A 22,296-nucleotide genomic window follows, 5' to 3' on the forward strand; every position below is an offset into this window, starting at 1 on the left:
AACAGCTGAAACATTTTGATGCAGCAATCGTTGCGCCTCACTTGGTTTGTGTGTTATGTAAAAACTTACAGGTATGGGCAAAGGTAAATGTTGTCAAAAGGTAAATGAGGCTGTGGGTTTCTGCCACAATAGCTGCTTGGGTATATGCTCTGCCCCACAGCAAATGTAAACTCCTGCTTTAAATTTCTGCATTCCCACGGGATTTCAGGTAGTTGCTATGGAAGAGCTTCTAGAACACTATTTTTGTAGCAGCTGTGGGAGACGTGAATTTTTGCAATGGATTTGACAGTTTCAGTACGCAGAGCATGCTGAAGTCTTAAACCTAACACAAGTGAAAACCGTCTTGCTCTCTATAACCTATAACATTTGTGGTGTCAAATTAAAAGTAGTATTCCCCTCCTTAAAATGCTTTTATTTCCATAGGTTATGACACATCTACGTGTGATATATGAACGCATGAACCAGTCTCTCTCCTTCCTCTACAATGTGCCTGCTGTGGCAGAGGAGATCCAGGATGAAGTCGGTATGCAAACTGTTAATATAGAAAAAGGGAACTATTTCTGTGATGAGACATTTTCACCAAAAGCTAAAATACAGCATCTTACTTCTCCTATCAATACGCTGTCCGAGCTGAAAAATAGGAGCGTAACCTTGCCAAAGTTCTTAAAATATAAATTAAATTAATGAATACTTGGAAGACAAAGCCCGTATAACCCGTGCAGTGACATCGTCACATGGTTGCAAATGTCTTCCCTGAAGTACATTAATTTACATTTGGAGCCCTCATGCTTTAGCAATGCAGCTATTGACAATGAGATTTAGCAAATCCTTCCAAGGTTTGAATATTTAATATACCTGGTGAGTATTTACATTATTTGCTATAGATATTTTGGAAATCCCCCAGCTAAAAAATTAGTTGCAGACCCAATCATTCGAGAAGAGTTTTAAGTATCAACTAGAAGTTGCTATGTTCGGCTTGGCAGTATCTTATGGTCATGCATTTAGTTCTTGGTTAGTTGGTCAGATGAGTATCTCCTGTTTTCACTGTTTTTCCAGTGCATAGGCTGAGCTGCAGATCAGTCAGACAGCAACAGTCCCATGTTTGCATCTTCCTCGAGTGCTGTCACAGCAAATAGCTGTGAGGGGGAATGGTCTTTCCTCCGGTTTAGGTTCCTGCTTCTGGCTGTGGCATTACTACAACAGAGAGATCTCCATCCACAGCACTTGGACTTCGCTGTGAGCTGTGGTGTTGTAGCAAGGCAACTCAGCCTATATTAATTTCAGATACAGCCACAGCTCTAGACATCGTAATCCTAATGTACTTCTTTAAGAAAAATAATACATGGTTGAATGCAAAGGCTGGAGATGGGACAATCACTGTCTTTGGAACAGCTTTTTTTGCAAGATGTAATACTCTGCCAAATGGCAGTTAATGGATTAGTTTCACAAATAACCAGTTTCAGCTGACTAAATAAATTATTGATTTCTTTAAAACACAAGACAGGGAGGCATGCCATTGCAGTAGGATTAGGATGCATTTAGGACATGTGAAGGGTTTGGATAGGGAGTAGTGGCGGATTCATTTGCCCAAAGCACAGATTAGGAAGGAGATGTGCATTTACTTGTGAGGTAGCTTGAGAGTGCTGGCAATGAGATCAGGAAATTGAAGAAGGGGTTGGGAGGAAACAAAAAGATAGCAGAATTAGTAATTATCCTTCACCACGTGTTCTGCTCCCCAGTTACAAGGCATAATCAACAGTCTCAGTCTGTAGTTGTAGATAGCCATTTGGGGGAAAGAAGCCCCCCACACTTTATTGATCATTTGAAAGCATATCATTTCTGTAGCAAAGGACATGCCGATAGGGTTAGTCCTCCAAGACGCTCAGTTTGTTTTCTTTCTGCACCACTACCATTCCCTTGGCTTTTTTGCTTGAAGTTTCAATTTCTTCTGTTCTTGGTAATGTTAATGCTTCTTGGTGAGGAGGACATTCTTCTAAATTTTCTTCTTCCTCCTAAGCGGAGGGAATTTCAGAGGCTTTGAAGTGACATGGGAGCAAAAGTCTATTAACTGCTAGGTGGTTTACAAAAATCTGACTCCTAATCTCAAATGTAATATTAATTTTTAGGGGGAAAAAAAGAATGTAAAATTAGTAGGATATTATTTCCTAATAAGATGAGAGAAGCTAAGATATCTCAAAGGAAAAGTCTATCATAGTTTCTTGAGTACTTTTTCCCTACCTTGGTTTTTTTTTTTTGTGGTTTTGGGTGTACTAAAAACTCTTCAAAGCCTTGCAGAGTTTAAAGCAATGAGAAGTAAGTTCTCATACTGGGAGTTACCAGGCAGCAAAAATTAAAAAAATCACTATCAGATCTGGGCTATACTAGCTAAAATACTTTCCAGTAATCAGAAGAAAGCCTATTCTCTTTCAGTATCAACATTCTTCTTGTGGTAACATTGGCTGTATACTTGGTTTCACATGCTGCTTTTAATGAAAGTTTGGTGAGATCATTCCCATCTGTTAAAGGAGACAGTATCCTAGCTTTGAGCACGGATCAGTCTGTTTCAAATTCCATTCTGAAATTATTGCATTTCTTAGTCTCTGTACTCTTCGTAAACCCATGGAAAAGGAAACCTACTGCAGCTGCAGCAGCCATGAAGTAAAATAGTAATAAAATTGCACGTTGTAACATTCCCAAGAAATATTGCAACTCTCATTAAAAAGACAAGTTTCATTAAATACCTTTTGTTAGAACCATTGACTTAGAAAGTCTGAATCAGTGGAAAAGGTGAAAAATAACCTAGATAAGAACATGTCACATACAGAGTATCTGAATAATAAATTACATGTAAGGAAGCATAGTTGGAAATAGTTCTTCTGTTAGGCTGGGATGCAAGTTGGATGACTATTGTTTTAGTTCAGGGTTTTTGTTCATTATACTTTTGGTTTCTAGTTCCTTGCTTTGCTGCAGAGAGTTCTTCATGAACAGTTTTCACATTGAGGAATGAATAATCTTTGCTTTAGAAGACACAGCTCTGGCAAAGATAGTTTTTCCCTAAATTGAACAAGTAGTTCTGTGAACAGCAAAATAAATGAGATCTAGTTTTCTGTGAATTGGTACTGTGGATTTAATTCCTCTTATATCTAATAAGGTGCTGGTTTTTACTAGATTTTCTCATTGCTAGAAATATTATGCCCTATTTTGCAGTTTCTCGATTATTAGCTGTGACAAATTTGAATCTCGGGTGTTGGTATTTAATTATTTTAATTTTTTTAGAAACTGAACTAGAAACACATTAGAATTTCCCTTACGTCTTCCTGAGAGTTTGCTACCGAAGGTTCATCTGTGAGAAACAGGTGGTGGTCTGTCATTGGAAAGTATGTGCTTGAAGATAAGGTGCACACTTCTAATTTCTGTCTGTTATTTTTTAAGTCTTTATGCTGAGCAATGAATTTTAATTTTATGAAATAGAATCTAGAGTTGTTCCTGGGGCATAGCAGCTGCATAAGAGAATGTTTTCTTCAACAATCATTTGAGTTAATGCTTGGTGATCAGATGAATCACAATCCAGCAGTTGGATGTTCGGAGTTCCTTTAAAATACAGGATATGTTTGAAGTTCCTGCCTCAAAAGGCAGGTTTACAGCCATAGTTTTAGGGTGTGGAATCCAAAATACGAAATCCAGCTTCTACACTGAAAGCAGCTTTTTAAAACTTTTGGTTATTTTCAGAACTCCAGCAGAGATTGTGGAAGGAAGTTAGGGTAACATTTAAGAGTTGTAGTCCTTATCTGCGAGTGTTCATCACCAGTTGATGTCCGTTGGCTTAAATAGAAGGTGTCTTGGTTTGAGTATATAGATACATGGGAAGACCCACAGTACTCCAAAGGGTAGCAAGCAGCACTTAGCTGAAGGGAGGATTTTTCTGCTGAACATTTGACCAGTGTGTAATGTGCAAGCAAATGCCCCGTTAGGGTGACAGGCGTGTATTGTAGCAGGAAATTACACGTGCGTAAGCAAGATACTGCTGGCTGTCTCTTACTGGGGCAGGGGAAAAAGTATCAGTGTTACAAGTCGCAGAAAGAGCTCTGTCTGACCATGACTGTTACCACAAAGCATGGAAACCGTAAGCAGGCTATTTGTGTAGAAGACCATGTAACATTCTGGCTGCAAATGATTCCTCGAGGGGCAGTGATGCAAATGTGCTACAAACCAGGCCACTTGGCAGCAGCAGATGCAGTACTTGGTCTTAAGTGGTATTTCTCACCAGCACTGCCCCATGAATAGGAGCATAGCACAAAAAAGTCTGAGAAGAGATACTTATTTGCAAACTGTAGGCGAGCAGTTTATTTGTTTACCTAGGTATCTGTACTCACATTTTCCTTCTGATAAATCTCATATACTATTTAATAAGTACAAAAGCTCAGAGACCAATGGTAGGCTTTAAGAGAAATCAGTAGTTCCTTTGACCACATCCTGCTTTAAATCCTTATTTGATTAGACTGCTTATCCATGTATGTAAGGCAATTTATTGCTAGGAGGGGCACAGCAGGCACAGCTTCTGAATCAGAAGCTACGTCAGATCTTTGTGCGTCAGTCAAATGAGCAGGCAGCGAGCTGAATTTTTATTTCTGTCTTTCCTGTTTCCAAACTGAGTCCCGAGTTCCATGTTTTCTAGCCCACCACTGATGAAACACTCAGCACTGCCTACCACAGCAGTATCGTAATAGCTCTGAAACATTCAGTTATGAGCAGTAAGTAAGACAATATGATTTCATTTGTCTCTTGACAAATAAAATCAAACTATTGTTATTTTATTATTCTGTTCCAGTGTGCATATCTTGTTCTTCTGCAGCATGTTCTGGAAGCCACACTCGCATTATGTAGCTGAGAGAGAGGATAAACAGAAAGAAGCAGACCCCAGATCACTGCTTGCATCCAAATGCATGTGGTGTGCTGTGGGTCATGTGCTGTTTCAAGTATTTGTGTGTTCCAGCTTAGCATGACAGAATTTGAGCAAGAGAGATTTGCCTCTCGACATTTGGTTCACAACTTCCTGTGAAGATTTTTTTAAGTATTTTCAGAAAAAGCTGTAAGTATAGGACAAGCTGCAGAGTAAAGATGTCTGAAGACTTGCTTTCCTTTACCCTTTCCTCTTCAACCATTAGGTCCCTATACCTGTCAGTCTGCATCTGTGGAGGGCGAAGTTAGTGCTACCTCAGTTGCTTCTGGTCTTTCAGCATTTATAAGATAATTGCTGATGTCTTGTTTCTAGCTGCTAATTTTGACCTGTAGTTAATCAACAGCCTTGCTGCATTTCTTGCCCTGAGTTGTATTAGGATGCTGTTCTCCTTTCATTCTATGGTATCCTTAAGAAGTTCTGAGGGCATTAGCTGCTTGCTGCAGGCAGGCAGTCCAAAACAACAACCATTATGGTTTGCAAAATCAAAACATATCCTTGGGGGCTTTGCAAAGGGAAATTCTGCATCCTGTCTGGTGCCACTTCCTTTGGATTGCTTTCCTCATCCTGTCCCTTTAAAATGTTGAATATATAGTTAGTAATGTCTTTAAGACTGAAATGGAGCTTCTCAGTGTCTCATTTTTCTGTAACTCTTCTTTGTACTTTATATCTTAAGATTTGGGAAGGGAAGAACTCTACCTTCAATAGTATTTCAAATTGTGAAGCGATTCTTAGGATTTCTGCACCTTTTATTTGAAGTTGGGTTGCCATATTGAGGTATCAGAATAATAAAGGGAAGTTGGCATACATTAAATGTGTCAGTAGCTTGTTAAAAGGATGTCATGAGGTTACCAGTGGTTTTGGAATGGGGTTTTACAGGATGATATAGTTCATATCAAGTAAGAACAGTAATTATCTTATGACTAATGCTGTATTTTACACTAGAAAATTCTTGAAATTGCTTGTTGGTCACGGAGGTGGCAGTTCTAGTTTTTCTCTTAGACTAGAGGCGAAAGTAATGGTAGCAGTTGCTTGATGCAATTAATGTCATCTATCAGTGTGATTACCAATGCCGTAATTTTTTTTAATATTTTTTTTTCTGGTCAAGAAGAACAGGGATGTTGAAGCATGGGTAAATGAATAAGCACTCTAAGATTTATCTGTACTGGGACAGACCAAGCTCAGTGAAGTGGCATAGAGAAAGATGAAGAATGGTCATCAGTGGTGCTCATCCTCAGGACAGTTGGGTTTTGCACGAGGTGACAAACCTGCTTAATGCAGTCAATGCAAATCTTCCTGGATCTGTCTGCCGTAGCATTTTAGCTCACATAGGAGTACATTCTGGTAACAAATGCCTCGGTCATCTGCGTTTACTGTGTTGTTCCACTTCACAACTTGCTAGTGTAAGCAGGGCTCAGACTCTTACTGAGAACAAGCATTGGAAAGGTCTACTTGGTTGTTAAATAAAAGCAATATCTAGCAGTAGATAGAGGTGCAGAGAAGCATGCTGAGGACTGGGAAACTAGAGATGTTCTTCCTGAAGAAAGCAGTTCCTCTCTGGCTTTGGTTATCCATACTTTCCAGTTAGTATTCTTTTTCTTTTTTTAAAGGAGTCAAATGGAGTTGAACTTTTTACCCAGGGTAAAATAAACAGCCTCAAATCCAGTGTGCAGCTGCAGTAGTTATAAAAATCTGTAGCTGAGGAAGGTTGGACAATTCCTTTTAAGTTTTATACTTTCTGCCATTTTGGAGGTCAATGGAATTGTTTCTAAATTGCCCCAGGCGCTTGGCTAGTACTTGAGAGGGAGTGTCTTCAATTTTGGACAGAAAGGAATGTCATCTTTGCCAAACCATAGCATTGAATTTCCACCCTCGTCTCTCTAAAACCAGCACATTTTTCCATGGAAGCAACTCATCCATTCAGATTTGATGAGTATATCTACACCATACAGAAATTTCTCAGTAAACTTTAAAGAGATTTTCTGGAAGTAGTACAATTATGTTTACATCTTACCCTAAGGTAAAGATGTAAAACGTACCTTCTAGTTTTCGAGAGGTGGTTTGGTGTGCCTGTACTCTATCATACAGGCTTACCATTCCCCCACTCTGCTCCATTGTTAGTTTTTTTTTTTCCCTTAAGGGAAATGCAACTGGAACAAGCAGTCAAAAGCAGCCTTCGCAGAATGTGTATTTGCTCAGGTACCCTGAAGTGACTTCTAGCACCAACTATGCCTGTGCTTTCTCCCCATAATGGACTCAACATATTTGTGCATATCCAGTAACCTTAGTTTTCCAAAGTTTGAATTTTCTGTGGTTATTTATCTTTCATTGTCCTCCCTGGAAGCCCCATATCATTCAGCTCAATAGCTGATTTGTTAGAACGCTAGCAAAAAATGTATTTCTGGGTCAGTGGCTAAAAATAGCAAGAGTTTTTCCACAAAAACAAATTATTTCTATGTTAAGCTTTACACAGCAGCATTTAGTTAGATTTTGTATGCTTAAATACTGACGTGATACTGCCCAGGTAAACTGCCTGATAAGCAATTAAGACCTCTTCCACCCAAGGACATTGGGTTTTAAAGCATTTGGCTATCCTTATAATTATATATACACACACACACACACTCCTCAGCTTTTTGGGTTTTTTTTCCAGGTGGTTCTTTTTTTCATCACATGCTTCTTATGGTCTTTACTAAGCCATCAGTGTTGCCGCTTTGTTACCTCTATAATATATTTTTATAATCATTTAAATGCCATAAATAGCTCAGTAAGACCATTGACCTATTTGTTGGAGCAAGGTGATGTATTCTGTTTATGTGGGGAATCAGCTAATGTCACAGAATCACAGCTTGGCTGCGATTGAAAGGGACCTCTGGAGGTCATCTGATCCAAGCCTGCTGCTCAGACAGGGCCATGCAGAGCCAATTGCCAGTGCTCAGTCACCCTCACAGTAAAAGAGCGTTTCCTGATGTTCAGGTGAAACCTCCTGTGCTTCAGTTTGTGCCCTCTGCCTCTGGTTCTGTTGCTCGGCACCAGTGAAAAGAGCCTGGCTGCGTCCTCTTTGCACTCTCCCTTGAAGTATTTATACACGTTGATGAGATACCGTGCAAGCCTTCTCCAGGCTGAACAGTCCCAGCTTTCTCAGCCTTTTCTCATAGAAGAGATGCTCCAGTCCCTTCATCATCTTTATGGCGGTTCGTTGGACTCTCCGGTATGTCTGTGTGTCTCTTGTACTGGGGAACCCAGAACTGGACGCAGGACTCCAGGTGTGGCCTCACCAGTGCTGAGTAGAGGAGAAGGATCACCTCCCTCCACCTGCTGGTAATGCTTTGTCCGATGCAAGCCAGGATACCATTAGCTTTCTTTGCAGCAAGGGATGTTTATGGCTCATGTTCACCAGGTCCACCAGGACCCCCAGGTCAGCCCCCAGCATATACCAGTGCATGAGGTGATTGTTCTCCAGGTGCAGGACTTTGCACTTCTTGTTGAACTAACTGCCCTGCCTTAGTGTGTTATATTTTAATAGGCAAAGGTAGTTGCCAGCTGGAGTAACAGTTGCGTGTTGTGAGGCTTTGTAAATTCCGCATGCCATTCAGGAGCTTGGAGGAGCTGAAGAACCTCAGTTACTTCTTGTTGGAGGCTCAGCTGCTCTGTCTGCTAGTAAAATATGTCCTTTGCTGCAGCTTCAGAGAAAAAGAAAAAAAAATCCTGGAAATAGATCCAACATTTTCCTCTTCTAAGCATCTCTTATTTTCTGTCCAGATTATTTAACTGTCATAGAAAATTAGGCAGAGAATAGTAGATGATTGAAATAGATATAAATGCACTTCAGTGACATTGATGTTCTCAAATGCTTTCATTAGTAGCATACTATATCCTCCCCATCTTTTGTAGCTAATGGTCTATTGTGCTTTGTCATGGGCGCTAATGTTCTTCAGAGAAGATGTGAATCCTGATTTTTGTGTGCACAAGCCCTCTTTTAATCTCATAAATACTGTGAACATAACTTCAGTCAGTAAAAGAGCCAGCTTCCTCCAGATCTTACAGATATTGTGAAAAGGATAGATGGCTTCACATGACTTTGGATTGGGGTGGCATTTTTGTCAGGGAAAGATATGGGACATCTTGTTTTCCATCTGCTTTTCAGAAATTTCATCAGAATAAAAAGGTCTTATGAAGTTTATTGAGAGAGTATTTTTCCTGTGGTTTGAAAAGCACTCCTCTATTTGACTTGTACCTGTAAGGAAATCTGGTCTTGTGCTCCAAGTGTTAGAACTTGAAAACCAGGAACTTCTGATAGTAATTATTGACTTGTAGATGATAAACAAAGTAACTTTCTGTTTTTCTGGGCATCTGCTATTTCACTGTGTATTTAAATCTTTCATTCTAAACACTTCATCCTTTAGCAGGGGAGGTTTAAAGGTGTTGTTCTGTCTTGAAGGCCATTGTTTCTACTTGTAGAGAGGCTACAGTTGTATGAAAACATTGACTATATAGGAGTGAGTGTATTACTTTAAATCAGTATATTGGATATGTTTGATTTTTAAAAAGCATCCTAGGTCAGGATTATGTCACAGTGACAGATTTGTTCATAAAAAACTATTTGAGTTGATTTCCTGCTCTCTTGTGTCTTTGGTGCAAGTGAAAAGAAAAGCTGAAGCATTTATTTTTTGAGAAGATACAGGTAAAGCACATGGTGGTATTTAATTTTTTTTTTAAAGTCTGATTTTACTTTTTTATGAAGTGGCTTGGCTTCTCTTGGCCTTGCTTTTTGTATTTCTTGAGGATTGCGTCTACCATGAAAGGAACTAAGTTAGTTCATCACGTACTAAATGCGTTCTTTGATTGGATGGATAGCAAAAGTCTGAAAACATCTTGCAGTTGTCCAGTTCAGAGATATGATCTGAGACTAGGTTAGCTTAATAGAGCTTGGCTTTCTGGATGTGTAGCTTCCATTCAGGTGGGGAGGCACTGGCTTGGTGGAATATTGCCCACTTACAGAAATGTCATTATGCTTAGTTATGGAAAATGTTCTTGATGCACTGAATGTATGTGTAATTTAATTCATGAATACATCATCTTCCTATCGTCTTAAATCAAATTAATTTTGTCAGTGTCCACAAGTACTGAAGCAGCGCAGACACTCCCAACAACAGCTTCCACTTCATACCTGCAGTTGAACGATGGATTTTCTTTTCCATTTACTTGGTTTGGAAACAGTGGTGTCATTCTGTGTGATTCACTCCAAGATCAGGTTCCTAATAGGGAGTATTATATTGTGAAAGAAGCAAAGTAATTATCTTAATTCTTACATGCTAGCAAACCAAGTGTCCAGTGAGAACCAGTTACAGACTGTCTGCACAACCTGTGTTTTATAGCTTCATATATTATCTATTACAGAGCTAGCGTGTCAGTCAGTTGTTCCCAGAGCAGTCTCTGGAATTGTTATCCAGGGCATTCAATCACTGAAGTCTGAAGTGCATTGCTGTGTATCCTGAGGAGGGGAGGGCTAAATATGCCTCTAATGCCAATGATGTACCAAGTTTTGGGTTACTCAAGCAAAAGTTTCTCTTCAGATGCGCAGAGTGAAAAATCACAGGTGCTCATTATGGCCAGGAGTATCTGACGTGTTCTTGCTAGGCAAGCTCTTACTATTGGGATAAAAACGGAAAAGAATTACTGAGGATATGTGATTTTACAGAACAGCAGGATTGATGGAAGTGTTGCAGTAATCTCCTAACAGTCAGTTCCATTGCGCATGGGATTACAAATGAAGCAATCTTTCATCAGCACAGCTTCCTCCTGCTGTGTGATTCTCATATGCCCAATTTAATTGAAAAATTCATTTTCCTGACTAGTGCTACCTAGGCGGGGTTCCAGTCCTTTCACTGTTCTGCTTCCTTCTATTAGATCATGCACATGAAAAACGGCATAAAAGCCATCAGAATAGGTCATATCCCAGTTAATGGATGTATTTGTTAAATTTAATAAATGCATTTCTTTAGACTATTCGGACAACCCAGGATGCAGTTGGCCTATGAAGTGCTAAAACTGCCTTTAATAAATAGTCAAAATATTTTTTGTTTGGAGCAGATGCTGCATAATTCAGTTTTGCTTAATTCTGATTTAAACTATTAAAAGTGAGTCACATAAGAAATGCTCTCTTTTGACCAAGAGAATGAGGTGCAACAAATTATGTTTGTGGATTTTTATGGGTTATTTAGTGATTCCCAAGCTGCCTCCAAGTTCAGTACACATCAGAAATTGTTGTGGGATTCATACTTGGACCTTTAGAAGCATTTATAAAAAACAATGGGTAACTGGCTTACTTCAGATGTTAGAAAGTGGTACGAGTTCTAGGTTCTACTGCAGTTTTGAGTTTTACTGTGTACTGTAAAATTGGCAAATAAATCTGATCATTGTATCATTAAATAAGACCAATAAATAACTTATAAATAAATAAAGTACATAATTATTTCAGAAAATAAGAGTAAAAATCCATAGCAGTTTTTCATATAAATGTTTTTTTACAGGACACTTTCACTTACAAGCCTTATAACCTGCTTATTTAGGATGGAAATGTACTTGGCTTTTTCTGCTTCACAGAAGACAGAGGGAATAATGAATGCTGATTCATCTGGCAGAATTGTCAGTGACGATTGAGGGAGGCTGTTTATTTGTTTTAATTTAGGCTCTTCAACCTATTTTGAAGCACTTAATGATATGTTAATTTGGAATTAATTGTGGAGTTAAATTTAAACCTGGGGAATTTGTCACAGTGCCTCGTGGATCAGGATGATGACATGCAAGGGATGTTCTTGGTTATGGTATAGACTCCCCAAGCATTTTTTAATGTTGCCTGGTCTGCCTGCCATCCTCTTACCTGGAGAGGAACTTTCCACATGCTGAAGCTGAGAGATGCCGATCTTGAAAACATTGGGCTCAGTGTACAAAAAACCTGTGTTTCATCCAGTATTTTTACCCAAAAGAGTGCCGTAACATGGCAGTAGGAATTTTCTGCATTCTAATCCAGAGCTTTTGAGGCTGTGAATGTTTAATTATTTCTCTGAGACAATATTATTACTTAACCAAATTGAATTGGGGTGGGGGAGCGGGGGTGTGAGAAGAAGGGAAGGAGACCACAGAAATGGGCAAAAGGGCATTAAGTTGTGTAAGGGGAGAGCAAGGTCTTTCATTTCTATTTAATAACTTTTTCAGAGATAACATAAGCTTCTGGGTTTGGACTTAGTTCATCCCACGAACTTCCTTTAATACTACTTTGAACTGAGGGGGCAATGCAGTCATTAATCAGATGACTGGCTGTTAAATACATTATAAATGTACACATATCTATAGCCAAATATTGATATTTTAGTTAATAACTGATCTGTGTAGCTGTCAGGTAGCTAAACATCTGTAGTAACTATAATATTCTTTCACTTAGGGTAAAAAGTGTCTTAGCAGCCTTCATACAAAATCAGACAAAATTCCAAGACCTTGAGTTCATAGTGGGCTGTAAAAATGGGAGAGTGGAAATTCTTATGAACATTTGTTCAAAGCTCTCTGCAATTGCATAGCTATGTACAAAACTAAATGTGCATTGAAGTCCATCACTAACGAAAAAGCCACTTAAATCATATTTAAAGTAATCATTACATGGTAATAAATGCTTTCCTGAATTGGATCTTCCAAGCTTTCCATGCTTTGAACACTGTTCACTACCAGAAGACTTGTCATAACATGATGTACTTGCAAAAGGACAAATGTTCTCTATAGAAGTTAAACATCTCTGAGGTTTTTTTCAATTTAAGAGAAATACTCTGCCAGGAAAATCTTAACTGAAACATTATTACATGTACCTTGCTTAGAAGTGGAGACTCACTTGAATTGTTTTTATGATGTGATTTGGGACACATTGAAATCCACACAGCTGAAAAAGAGGCAGCATGAAATGATAAAGTTGTGATTTTTTTTAAATAATTAGAAGCATGTTCTTTTTAGTATGGTTCTAAATATTGTAGCTATTCTTAAGTTCAGAGGTGTATTTCTTCTGAAGTTGGGTTCTTAGGCAAGAAGGTATTGTCTAAGGCTATGGGATGGTTATTCTCTTACTAACTTTTTCTTAGGTCATCTGGTTCATAACACCTTAAATGTTCATTTTCTGAGAACTTGAAAAAGAAAGTCTTTTCACCTTATTGAACAAGATTTTCATACACACAAGAAATTTCTGAAATCTGAAAGACTACTGTTGCTACTTACTCTTGCCCTAGTGGTGATGTCTCTAAAGGACAGAAAATAAGAACTATAAAGTACTCTTTTCCCTGGTTCTTGTGCTTTCATTCTCAGTTTAACCCTGTGAGACACATTGCACTGTAAAAGTTTCCAGATAAGGAGCCCTGTGGTGTGATTTCACAGACTGACCACAAGAGAAGAAAGCTTAAAGCTGGTGGGCAGGTCACATTTCTCTGTCAGTATGGATCTGAGCACTGCAGGTTGGGCTCATTACCAGTATTCCACAGTAATGATTGAGCATATTGCTTTTCTGTCATCATCTTCAAAGCATACAGGCAACAAAGCCACTCTTACACCTTCCAGTAGGCAGGTCGCTTTCAATGAAGTTCTCATCAGAGTTGCTCTCTAAATTGTATTTGACTTGACTATACAAATGAGTTAGTTCAACACTAAATACCACATAATTGTGTTTTGCAGCTTGATAATGTTGTAATTTTGACACCTAGTAGTATGTAACTTTATAATCTTATAATGCTTTATTCAGCAAAACCCCTTAGAATGATAATATGTTTGAAATTCAATGGAGTTAACTCTTTGTGGTAAGGCACAGACCTCAGCGTGATTAAATTTAAGCATCTATTTGAAATGTCCTCCGACTTGGACAGAGTCTGTAAGTATTTGCTGGCATATTCTCTTTCACCTCAGAAGAGGAACTCCTGCTTGATGCAGTAAGTTACATGTATGGAACCCACAGGATATAAAAGTGACTTAGCGACCTTTCTGATTCTGTAAAATTTGCATTCATTGCAGGTACAGAAAGCCCTTTGAACCATAGGGTTTAGCTCTCTAAAAGCCTCACTTGTGCTACTAAGACTTTGTATTTTGAAGTTCCCTACTTAAACACTTACTTACAGCACGTCTCAGTAGAAGTGACTTGTGGGTTAATGAAGTAACTTTCTGAATGTGAAATACATCTGTACATTTGCATCAAGTTTGTGGAGGTGCTGCTAGCATAACTGTGGGTTACAAGTTACTGGCAGTTTATGTAAGACCTCTTACATAAATGCAGATGTACAGGTAAATGATGTTTTGGTTTTGTTTTAAAGTATTCACCAAGGCAAAGCCTTTAAGGAGGTCCTGTTTTCATATTTACTAGTTTGGGGGAGTTTTCATTCAAACAGCTGACAAGATGCAGGCATTCAAATTCAGTTAAAATCTGGTTGCATTCTGCCAGTGCAGCTCCTCCAGGCACACGCTTGTGTTGAATGTTACGAACTGTGACATACTGAATTAGGCCATAAAGTAGGCATGCAACTGAAAGCTGCATCTAAACGTGTTACTTGTTATCACATGCACCGTAATAAATGATTGTGCAAATGTTCTTGGTGAATCCTAATTGTGACATACAGTATTGGTGTGATTTAAACTGTCTTCAAACTGGTATAAGATATTATGTGCGCAGATGCAAATGAAGCCATCACTGTGACTCACACACTCTTAGTTTCTGCCATTAAGAAGAATAGGGAGGTTGCTGACACTTTAATTTTGTCATTTTGAAAGCACATACTCAAAAGCAAGAGTAATTTTGGGAAAAACACATGTTCAGACTTGAATGGTCACTGATAAGATGATGAATATGGGACGATAAGAATCTGCATTTGTACCAACTTATTTGAGCTGGTTCCCAAACCTGTCTTTGTTGAATCAATATATATTCTATAATGTAGATTTTGTTTTACAAAGGAAGTTTGGTGTTGGGTCAAAACTATGGCATGTAATTTGGTGGTGTCTTAATTAGTATTTAGAAGAGGTGGTTTGGGTACATTTTGTTTCTAATCTGGCTCAAGACCTTAAATAGCTTTTTAGAACTTCCAAAATTACAATTGTCAATTTTAAGCAGCTTTTCAAGTTATTTCAAAAGTCTTGCACATAATAGTGATTGCAGAGCTTTTCATCTAGTAGATGGGCTCTTTGAAAAGAAAATACAACAAACAAATGTTAGAATTACTTTTGGAAATTTTACATAATGAACTAAATAAAAATGATGGTTTGAAAGATAACTAAGGCTTTGCTGGCCTTCCAGGGCAGCAAGTGGAGCTGTTCCACATGAAATTACTGTCATTATAGCTATGCCAGTTAAGGGCTAGGGTAAGTATGCCCCAGAGTCCAACATGGGAAACAATGTTGTGGGCCAATAAGAAGTAGATAAAGTTACAAAATAGCTTGAGTGTTGCCACTCTTGAGTCCATCTTCTCTGTTGGGATTTGTCACAGTATGTACGGTGCTCTTTGCAAAGCTGTGCCAGTACAAGTGTGGTCCAGGGCCATTGTGGATGAATGGCTTCTAACAATCCAGTGTCCACCAGAAGATTTTGTAATAAATTTTATTTCTTTTCCTCTGTTCCTCCTTTGCTTTTGGCGCCATATGTCTCTTCATGGGATAAGAGAATGGGCTTGAAAGGAGGTTGTAGTGGTATTACCCTTATATCTAGTTCCCCAACGACAGTTTCATTTCAGTTTTTCTAGATGCTGTTGTGAAGTAGTAATGACCCATGGGCAAATGCCTTCAGTGAGTCCAAGAATGAGTGAAACTTGCTTAGGGATGATGATAAGTCTGAGGAGCTTTTTATTGAAGTACCAGACGTGAGCCTGCCTCTCATCCTGAGAAAGAAGGGATTTGTGTCCCTGAAGGAAAAGCGGCAATTGTGTGCCCTCACACCAGATCCAGAGCTGCTGGGAGGTTTGAGGTCCCAGCTGAGCGTGGTTTGTTCCCAAGGTCATGTCTGCTTTTGAGCACATGTTCTTGGAGGGACAGAAAGTTTTGACATCCTTCTTATTCTTCTCAGTGGCAGGTCTTAGCAGCACACTACAAGAAGATAATGAGCTGAGCAATAAAAAGTTTATTATGGGAAGACTGTCATGGAGTTTTTGTCCTGTTGGTTTGATAGGAGATGAAATTTTGAAGAGCAGCCTAGAATCTCTGTTTTCAGCACCTAATAATGAAGATATTCACACACAAAGAATACCTGTGAAACAGTCTTGAATGCACATCCTAGTCTTGAGCTGTGTCTGCACTCCCAGCTTTTTTAGGGAATTGTCTTTGCAGGGTGGGGGAATTGAGTTGGCAATGGTGGAAAAGGGAGAGAACGCTGTATCAATGGGCAACAGTGAGGCTGTATGGCTTTCCATTAGCGTAACTGATGGTTCAAGTAGCCATCAATACTCAGAACAAAATCAACACCAAAAAATTGATCTTGGACTTTGCCAGCTAGTGTCGATAACTGGAAATCCTAGGGCAAACTTTTTTAGCAGGTCAGAGATTGAAACAATTGTTTGCAAATCATTTACTCAATGCAGACACAGCTGCCTCAGTCCGATGGACTCCAGCACAGTTCCTAAGCCAGGCACTTCTAATTTCTCACTGTCATTCAGTGTCTGATTCATCATGTCAGATGGGCTTGATTGATTTTGGCCATTGTTTCTCTGCTTGTAAAATGGATGTGATCATAATCTCTTGGTTGTAATATCTGTCTGCCTTGCTTGAGCTATTGTGTGGGTTAGTTAATGTCCGTGCTGTGCAGCGCAGCTGAATGAGAAACAATGGAGCCTGCAAGCGCTGGCGACGACGTGCTCCCAGTTGGGTAGCGTTGAGAGAGAGACTTTGTGTATATGTCCCTCCCAGCCTCTAGGGAGTTGGATTAATTACGATATCATGATGGGAGTTGGGTGCCCCTCTCTGTCAGCCTGGCAGGCCCAGCCGTGCCTGCACCGTGGCCTCCTGCTGAGCACTGTGCCAGCCCTGGTGCCGCTCCTCCGCTGCTGGAGCTCAGGTCTTTCTCCCTCTGTTCCTTCCCCTCCATACACCATTTTTCCCTTTCTGAGGGCAGGAGCTGTCTGCAGGTAACAGAGTGCATTGGCAGCAGGGAATGGACAGGAGTTGCGGAGGATTGGCACCATGCAGAGGAAAGGGGCGACTGGGGCACAGCACCCCCAGCGCCGCTCCCCGCTGCATGGCTGCAGCTCTCTGCCGCTGTCCCACACAGTCCTCTGGGGACAGGGAGGTCAGCAGGAGCGAGAGGAGCTGCACCCCAAACCCCCTTCTGATTCCTGGGTCCAAAAGGCTTGCAGGCAGCAAGATGTTTGGTGGTAGCATAAATATGCACTTTCCTGTAGCGTGTGATGACTTGGTATTACAACGTGCTGACCTGGTATCACTCGTCGCTCTTGGCAAGGCACCTGGACACCAGGCTTCTCACTCAGACCCCTAATATCCAGTTCCTTTTTTGTAAAATCTCTTTGTCCCTAGCTAATGAAAAGTAACGTCTGTCATGTGGCTAGAATGTGTGCTCAGAACATTGAGGTGCTTCACCTTTCTCTTCTCTAATACAAGGAGACACTTGAATTTGATAAAGGATTAGTGTAAGTGCAGTGGGGAGACAAAAATTGGACTTGCCTTTCATGCTGAAAATTGAGTAGGTACCTTACAAAATAATATTGGTTTCAATAAAACAAAGAGAAAAACAATTCAGTGTTATACTTCCTATACTGTCCTAGTAAGTCATTCTAATGAAAAAATTAAATCACAGAATGAAATTTTGTATACACATTAGGCTTACTGTCTACTAAAGCAAGGGTTGTTTAAACAGGAGAATTTGTTTTGAAACATCATTTTACAAGATTCAGGCCCCGTGTTTGCCTAGTGCTGAGGTTGCAACTTTGTTTCGTTTTGGTGTTCTGAATTTTGTGTAGTATTAGGGTGGCAGAGAGTTGTGTCAAATGTCTCAAGGTGGTCTTTAAGCAGAGTCCTACTGCATCATCACTGGTCACAGCACTGACACAGTGCCAGCTGTAATGTGTATGAATTGGTGAGGATTCTCACCGAGAGCTGCTGCATGGTGGCAGTGTACGTCTGTGGTGGTACGGCACAGTATAAGGTTGGGAAGGAAATAACATTCAAAAGATTTTACTGAGGGCTCTGAAGCTCTGCTGCGTATAGAAATTGAGATGCCTTTTCTCACTGATGATACCGGGAAATAAGTGAGCCCCTATGGAGTGACATGAAGAGTCTAGCAGTAGAGTGGTGATTCCTGACCCTGAATTGCTACAGGGTTCAGATGTGGATGTGAAGCAGTGACAGTCAGGGGGTCATTAACCAAGTGGAGAGAAGCCAGCCTTAATAAAAGCTTTTGTATTATCGGCTGTCACGTGTTGTGTGCTTATGCGTGCAAGCGCTTGCACTCTAGTAATGTAACTTTTACAGTCTTTAATTCCGAACTATTTAGCTCTGCTTACTAATTACATTGGAGTAGTATTAGCAGTTTTTTATCTTCTTCATTGAGATTGCTTGCTTGCTTGAATGTGCTCTTTTGCACCATGTTCCCTCAAAGTACTTGCAAATCATGTGTTGCTCCTACAGAAAAAAAAATGGCAGTGATCAGGAGTAGATTAACTTTGATGTGAGAAGGGAGCTGGAATAATCAAGTACACACAAAATCTCCAAGTTTATTTTTAACACTGAGTTGGACAGTCTGTCCTATACACCTGATGGAGCTGAAAAGTGCTTTGATTGTGCTCGCCTTGCTTCAAGTAAAAAAACAAAAAAACCAACCCCACCCACCCCCCCCCAAAAAAAAAAACCCCACCAAAACCCAACCTAGATAATACAGCACGGTTTTAGGTCCTGGTTGCTTGTAAAATAATTTGCCTACAGATGTCTATTACTACTTAAGATTCTAAGCAAAGAACTACTTTGGTGTTTTGGTGAAGTTATATAGGTTAAAAGAGTGAATATTTCTTCAGATTCATTGTGTTACAGTAAGCCAAATTTAATACAGTAACTGCTGTGGTGATTTAGGAGCTGTGATGAGCTTTGATAGCAAGCATTTACGAGGAAGGGGAAATAACGAAGACATTCCTTCCTGTGGGCCTCTTGCCTGTTGACTTATGGCAATGTGTTGAGTTGAAGGGAATTGATTTGTGCTTCCTTTAAAAGTGGTGGGGAAGAGTCCAGGGAGTTGTAAAGTGCAGACCTGTGATCTCTTTGTGGTGGAAATGTGGGTAGGAAACAGTATTGAACAAGTCTGGTTGACGTTTCAAGCCTGATTTAGCTGCAGTACTTATCACAGAGTTCTGACTATTCCGAGCCTTTATATTTTTGTCATAAGAAAACAGAATCTCGTAATAGAGCATTATTACTTTAAGAGTGTTGGAAACAGGTTCTCAGAAATGCAGGCTCTTTGAGATAATCTCTGTGTTGAAATTTCCTTGCAGATGAATTACTTCAGAAAGAGCAAAACTATTCTGACGATGTTTTGGCCAACATGATCAGCGAACCCAGAATCAGCTATGGAAATGATGCTCTTATGCCTTCATTGACGGAAACTAAGACCACAGTTGAACTTCTTCCAGTGGATGGAGAGTTCAGCCTAGATGACCTTCAGCCATGGCATCCCTTTGGTGTTGATTCTGTTCCAGCCAATACTGAAAATGAAGGTATGTACACTAGGGGGAGAAACCACAGAATATTCTGAGTTCAGCTTTGTGGTTTCTCTTCGCTTTGTTCCCTGAAAATTGACATCTTTCTGATACAAGCAGGATAGAGGTTCTCAAATGTAAGTTTAGAACTGCTCTGCTGTGTCAGCTGTGTCTCTGGAACAGAAAATCCTGGCTAAAATTTGGAATACACAGTAAATTTTAGTGTTGAGGTTACTTTCCTTTAAAAACAAATCAAACTAGATTCCAGCAAATTATGAGTGGCAGTCTTACGAAATACGTAACTGTGAGCTAAGGGAGACAGTAAGTTGTTAGATTTGTGCCATGATGAAAGGAGTGTTTTAGTTAAGAAAAATTTTTATATTTACTGGCATGAAAATTATTACAGATCCAGCACAATCCTAGCATGAGAGTTGATTGTATTCCTCCATACACACTGGTTGTCTGAAATGTACTGCGGAAATGTTCCTGCATACTTGGCAATGCAAATGGCTAGTGGAAACTTTTCCTGAGGAGTATTTTATGTTGCTCATGGACTAATTTATTGAAGTAACTGTATACTACTTTAATAATTTATGTATAACCTGGAACTGGTAGTTTACTTAGGTGCCAGAGCAAATTAATCAGAAACCTGAGGGACTTCAATCATGTTATTTAAGTTCCTCCTGTTGTTTTTGGTTTTCTCTATCAGTTCAACTCCACTGTCATTACTGCTGAGTTAATCACATTAGTGAAAGTCTGTTACTGCAAAGCTACGGTAGATTCACAGAGGCTGGAGCTATAAATGTCTTTTTTCAGGAAAATTTGTGATTTGCAGCTAAACTGCGCAGACATTAACATCCTCCAGAAGTCTTTTGAAACCACTGGCTTAGGCTGTACCTGCTCTCAGAATGAGTTTTGAGACCAGCCTTATGCAGTTAGTCTCACTCCAGCACAGTGTGGTGACTGTGAGCAACTGAGTGCTTGGGGGATGTCCATGGGTCTGCCAGGTCTGGGGTGTTGGTGCCAGGTGAAAGCAGAATGATTTGTGATCAGAGGGGGTCATCCCCAGGAGTCAGAGAAGGCTAAGATCAGGGGAAGGAAAAGATCTGAGCAAAGGTCAGCAGATCAGCGAGGCAGAAGTGTGCCAGATTTGAGGGGGGACAGGAGAGGCTGGTCCGGAGTGGGGCTAAAATCAAATGGCCGGGGAGTCAGCACTGCAAGCAGGGACCAAGTGGAAGCACAGGGAGAGCTGGAGCAAACTCAACGGACTAGCTGGCAGCAAGAGCCAGAGGACAGGACGTGGTGACAAGACTCCAGATGTGTCTGGAGGGCACTTGCAGCCAAGTGACTTTTGGAGTGGCAGGGAGCAGCTGGCTGGGTTGCATCAGGTGCTGGAGAGCAGTACTGAGGCTGGCCGGGCGGGCAGGCTGCACTTGGTTCCCTGGGGGTGAGCTGCAGCTCACCGTAGCGCGGTCAAGGCTGTCTGCCAGGAGCAGGCCACAGCCCAGCTGGTGGTGTCTGTCCTGCAGGAATTTTCCAGTACAGCTCTCGCTGCACTTCTTCCCGTAGCTGAGGCATACAGGACATGAATTTCTATACCCACTGTTGGCTTTCATGAAACTTGGGGGGAATTAATTACTTTTGAAGTCTGTCCCCTAGCTTTCAAAATGTACTGATTGCAGTCACCAAGTTCAGAAGTTATTAGGTATACAGGTGCACCCAGACATACCCACAATTTAATCACACAAGCCTTTTTTTCCTTCGGAAACCTGGCTAAGCCCAGAATTTAACAAAGAAAGGTACATACTTCAATGTGACACTGCATTGCCATGGCCAAATGTATTGAGCATTGTTCTCCTTTAAAATATATGACGGCAACTAAGAAACAGAAACTCTCCTGCCTTGAATATCATACTGTTTAATTATGAATCCTGTGTATTTTAATGCTCTACATGCTTTGTTGCAGCACTTATTAATGTTTACTGTGGGAACATCTTTTTAACTTTCATGCCTTCAAGTTTTTGGCGTTTAGGGATTATTTTTTTTCTATCAGGATTGTATTTGTCATGAAGTTACTGCGGCAAACAATTCTGTTAGGCCAACCATTATTAGCATTTAAGTTTGCACAGTTAGAAATAGAAATTACTAGATGACTTAAACCTCTTCAAGTCCTTCTTGTTTCCACTTACACTTCTCTGTCATCTACCCAAACCACAATGTTGTTAATGTGATCACGCCTGCAATACCTTCTTTCCCTCCTCTAGATACCCTCTCTGTACCTTTGCCCATAGTATCAAAGGGAAATTTCACAGCCTCATCCTTTTAATTTGTGTTTGTCTCCCACCTCTTTGTTCCAAAAACCCAGGACTAACTGTGCTATTTGTTCTCACTCCCCATGCCTGTTTTCTTCTGTGGCTGTGATCTAATCCCAGGCTTTGTCTAAGTTGCTTCCAAAAAAGTGTGTCTGTCTTGCTATAATATGCTTTGGAAGTAGCAAGAACAACAACTGACACAATTTTCTCCTTCTCTTTTTTCCTCTCCCTTTCCACTGAAGGTTTTCTTTTTGTTTTAAATAGCCTGTTTTGCACACCATACGTTCCCCTTTTGCGGGGAGCTTTTTATATTTTATGCGGT

General features: G+C 40.1%; 1 protein-coding gene across 2 annotated transcripts in view; it reads left to right on the plus strand.

Moving 5' to 3' along the window:
- The window catches only part of APP (amyloid beta precursor protein), a 229,420-nt gene that overhangs the window by 179,472 nt on the left and 27,652 nt on the right, over positions 1-22,296 (plus strand). For both annotated transcript variants that reach the window (XM_055701097.1, XM_055701098.1), the window contains 2 exons: positions 424-523; positions 19,459-19,680. In XM_055701097.1, the coding sequence (XP_055557072.1) occupies positions 424-523; positions 19,459-19,680 (322 nt within the window). The remainder of the gene's footprint in view (positions 1-423; positions 524-19,458; positions 19,681-22,296) is intronic.

The sequence above is a fragment of the Falco cherrug genome, chromosome 2 (assembly GCF_023634085.1).
Source record: "Falco cherrug isolate bFalChe1 chromosome 2, bFalChe1.pri, whole genome shotgun sequence".
Classification (NCBI taxonomy): Eukaryota; Metazoa; Chordata; class Aves; order Falconiformes; family Falconidae; genus Falco; species Falco cherrug.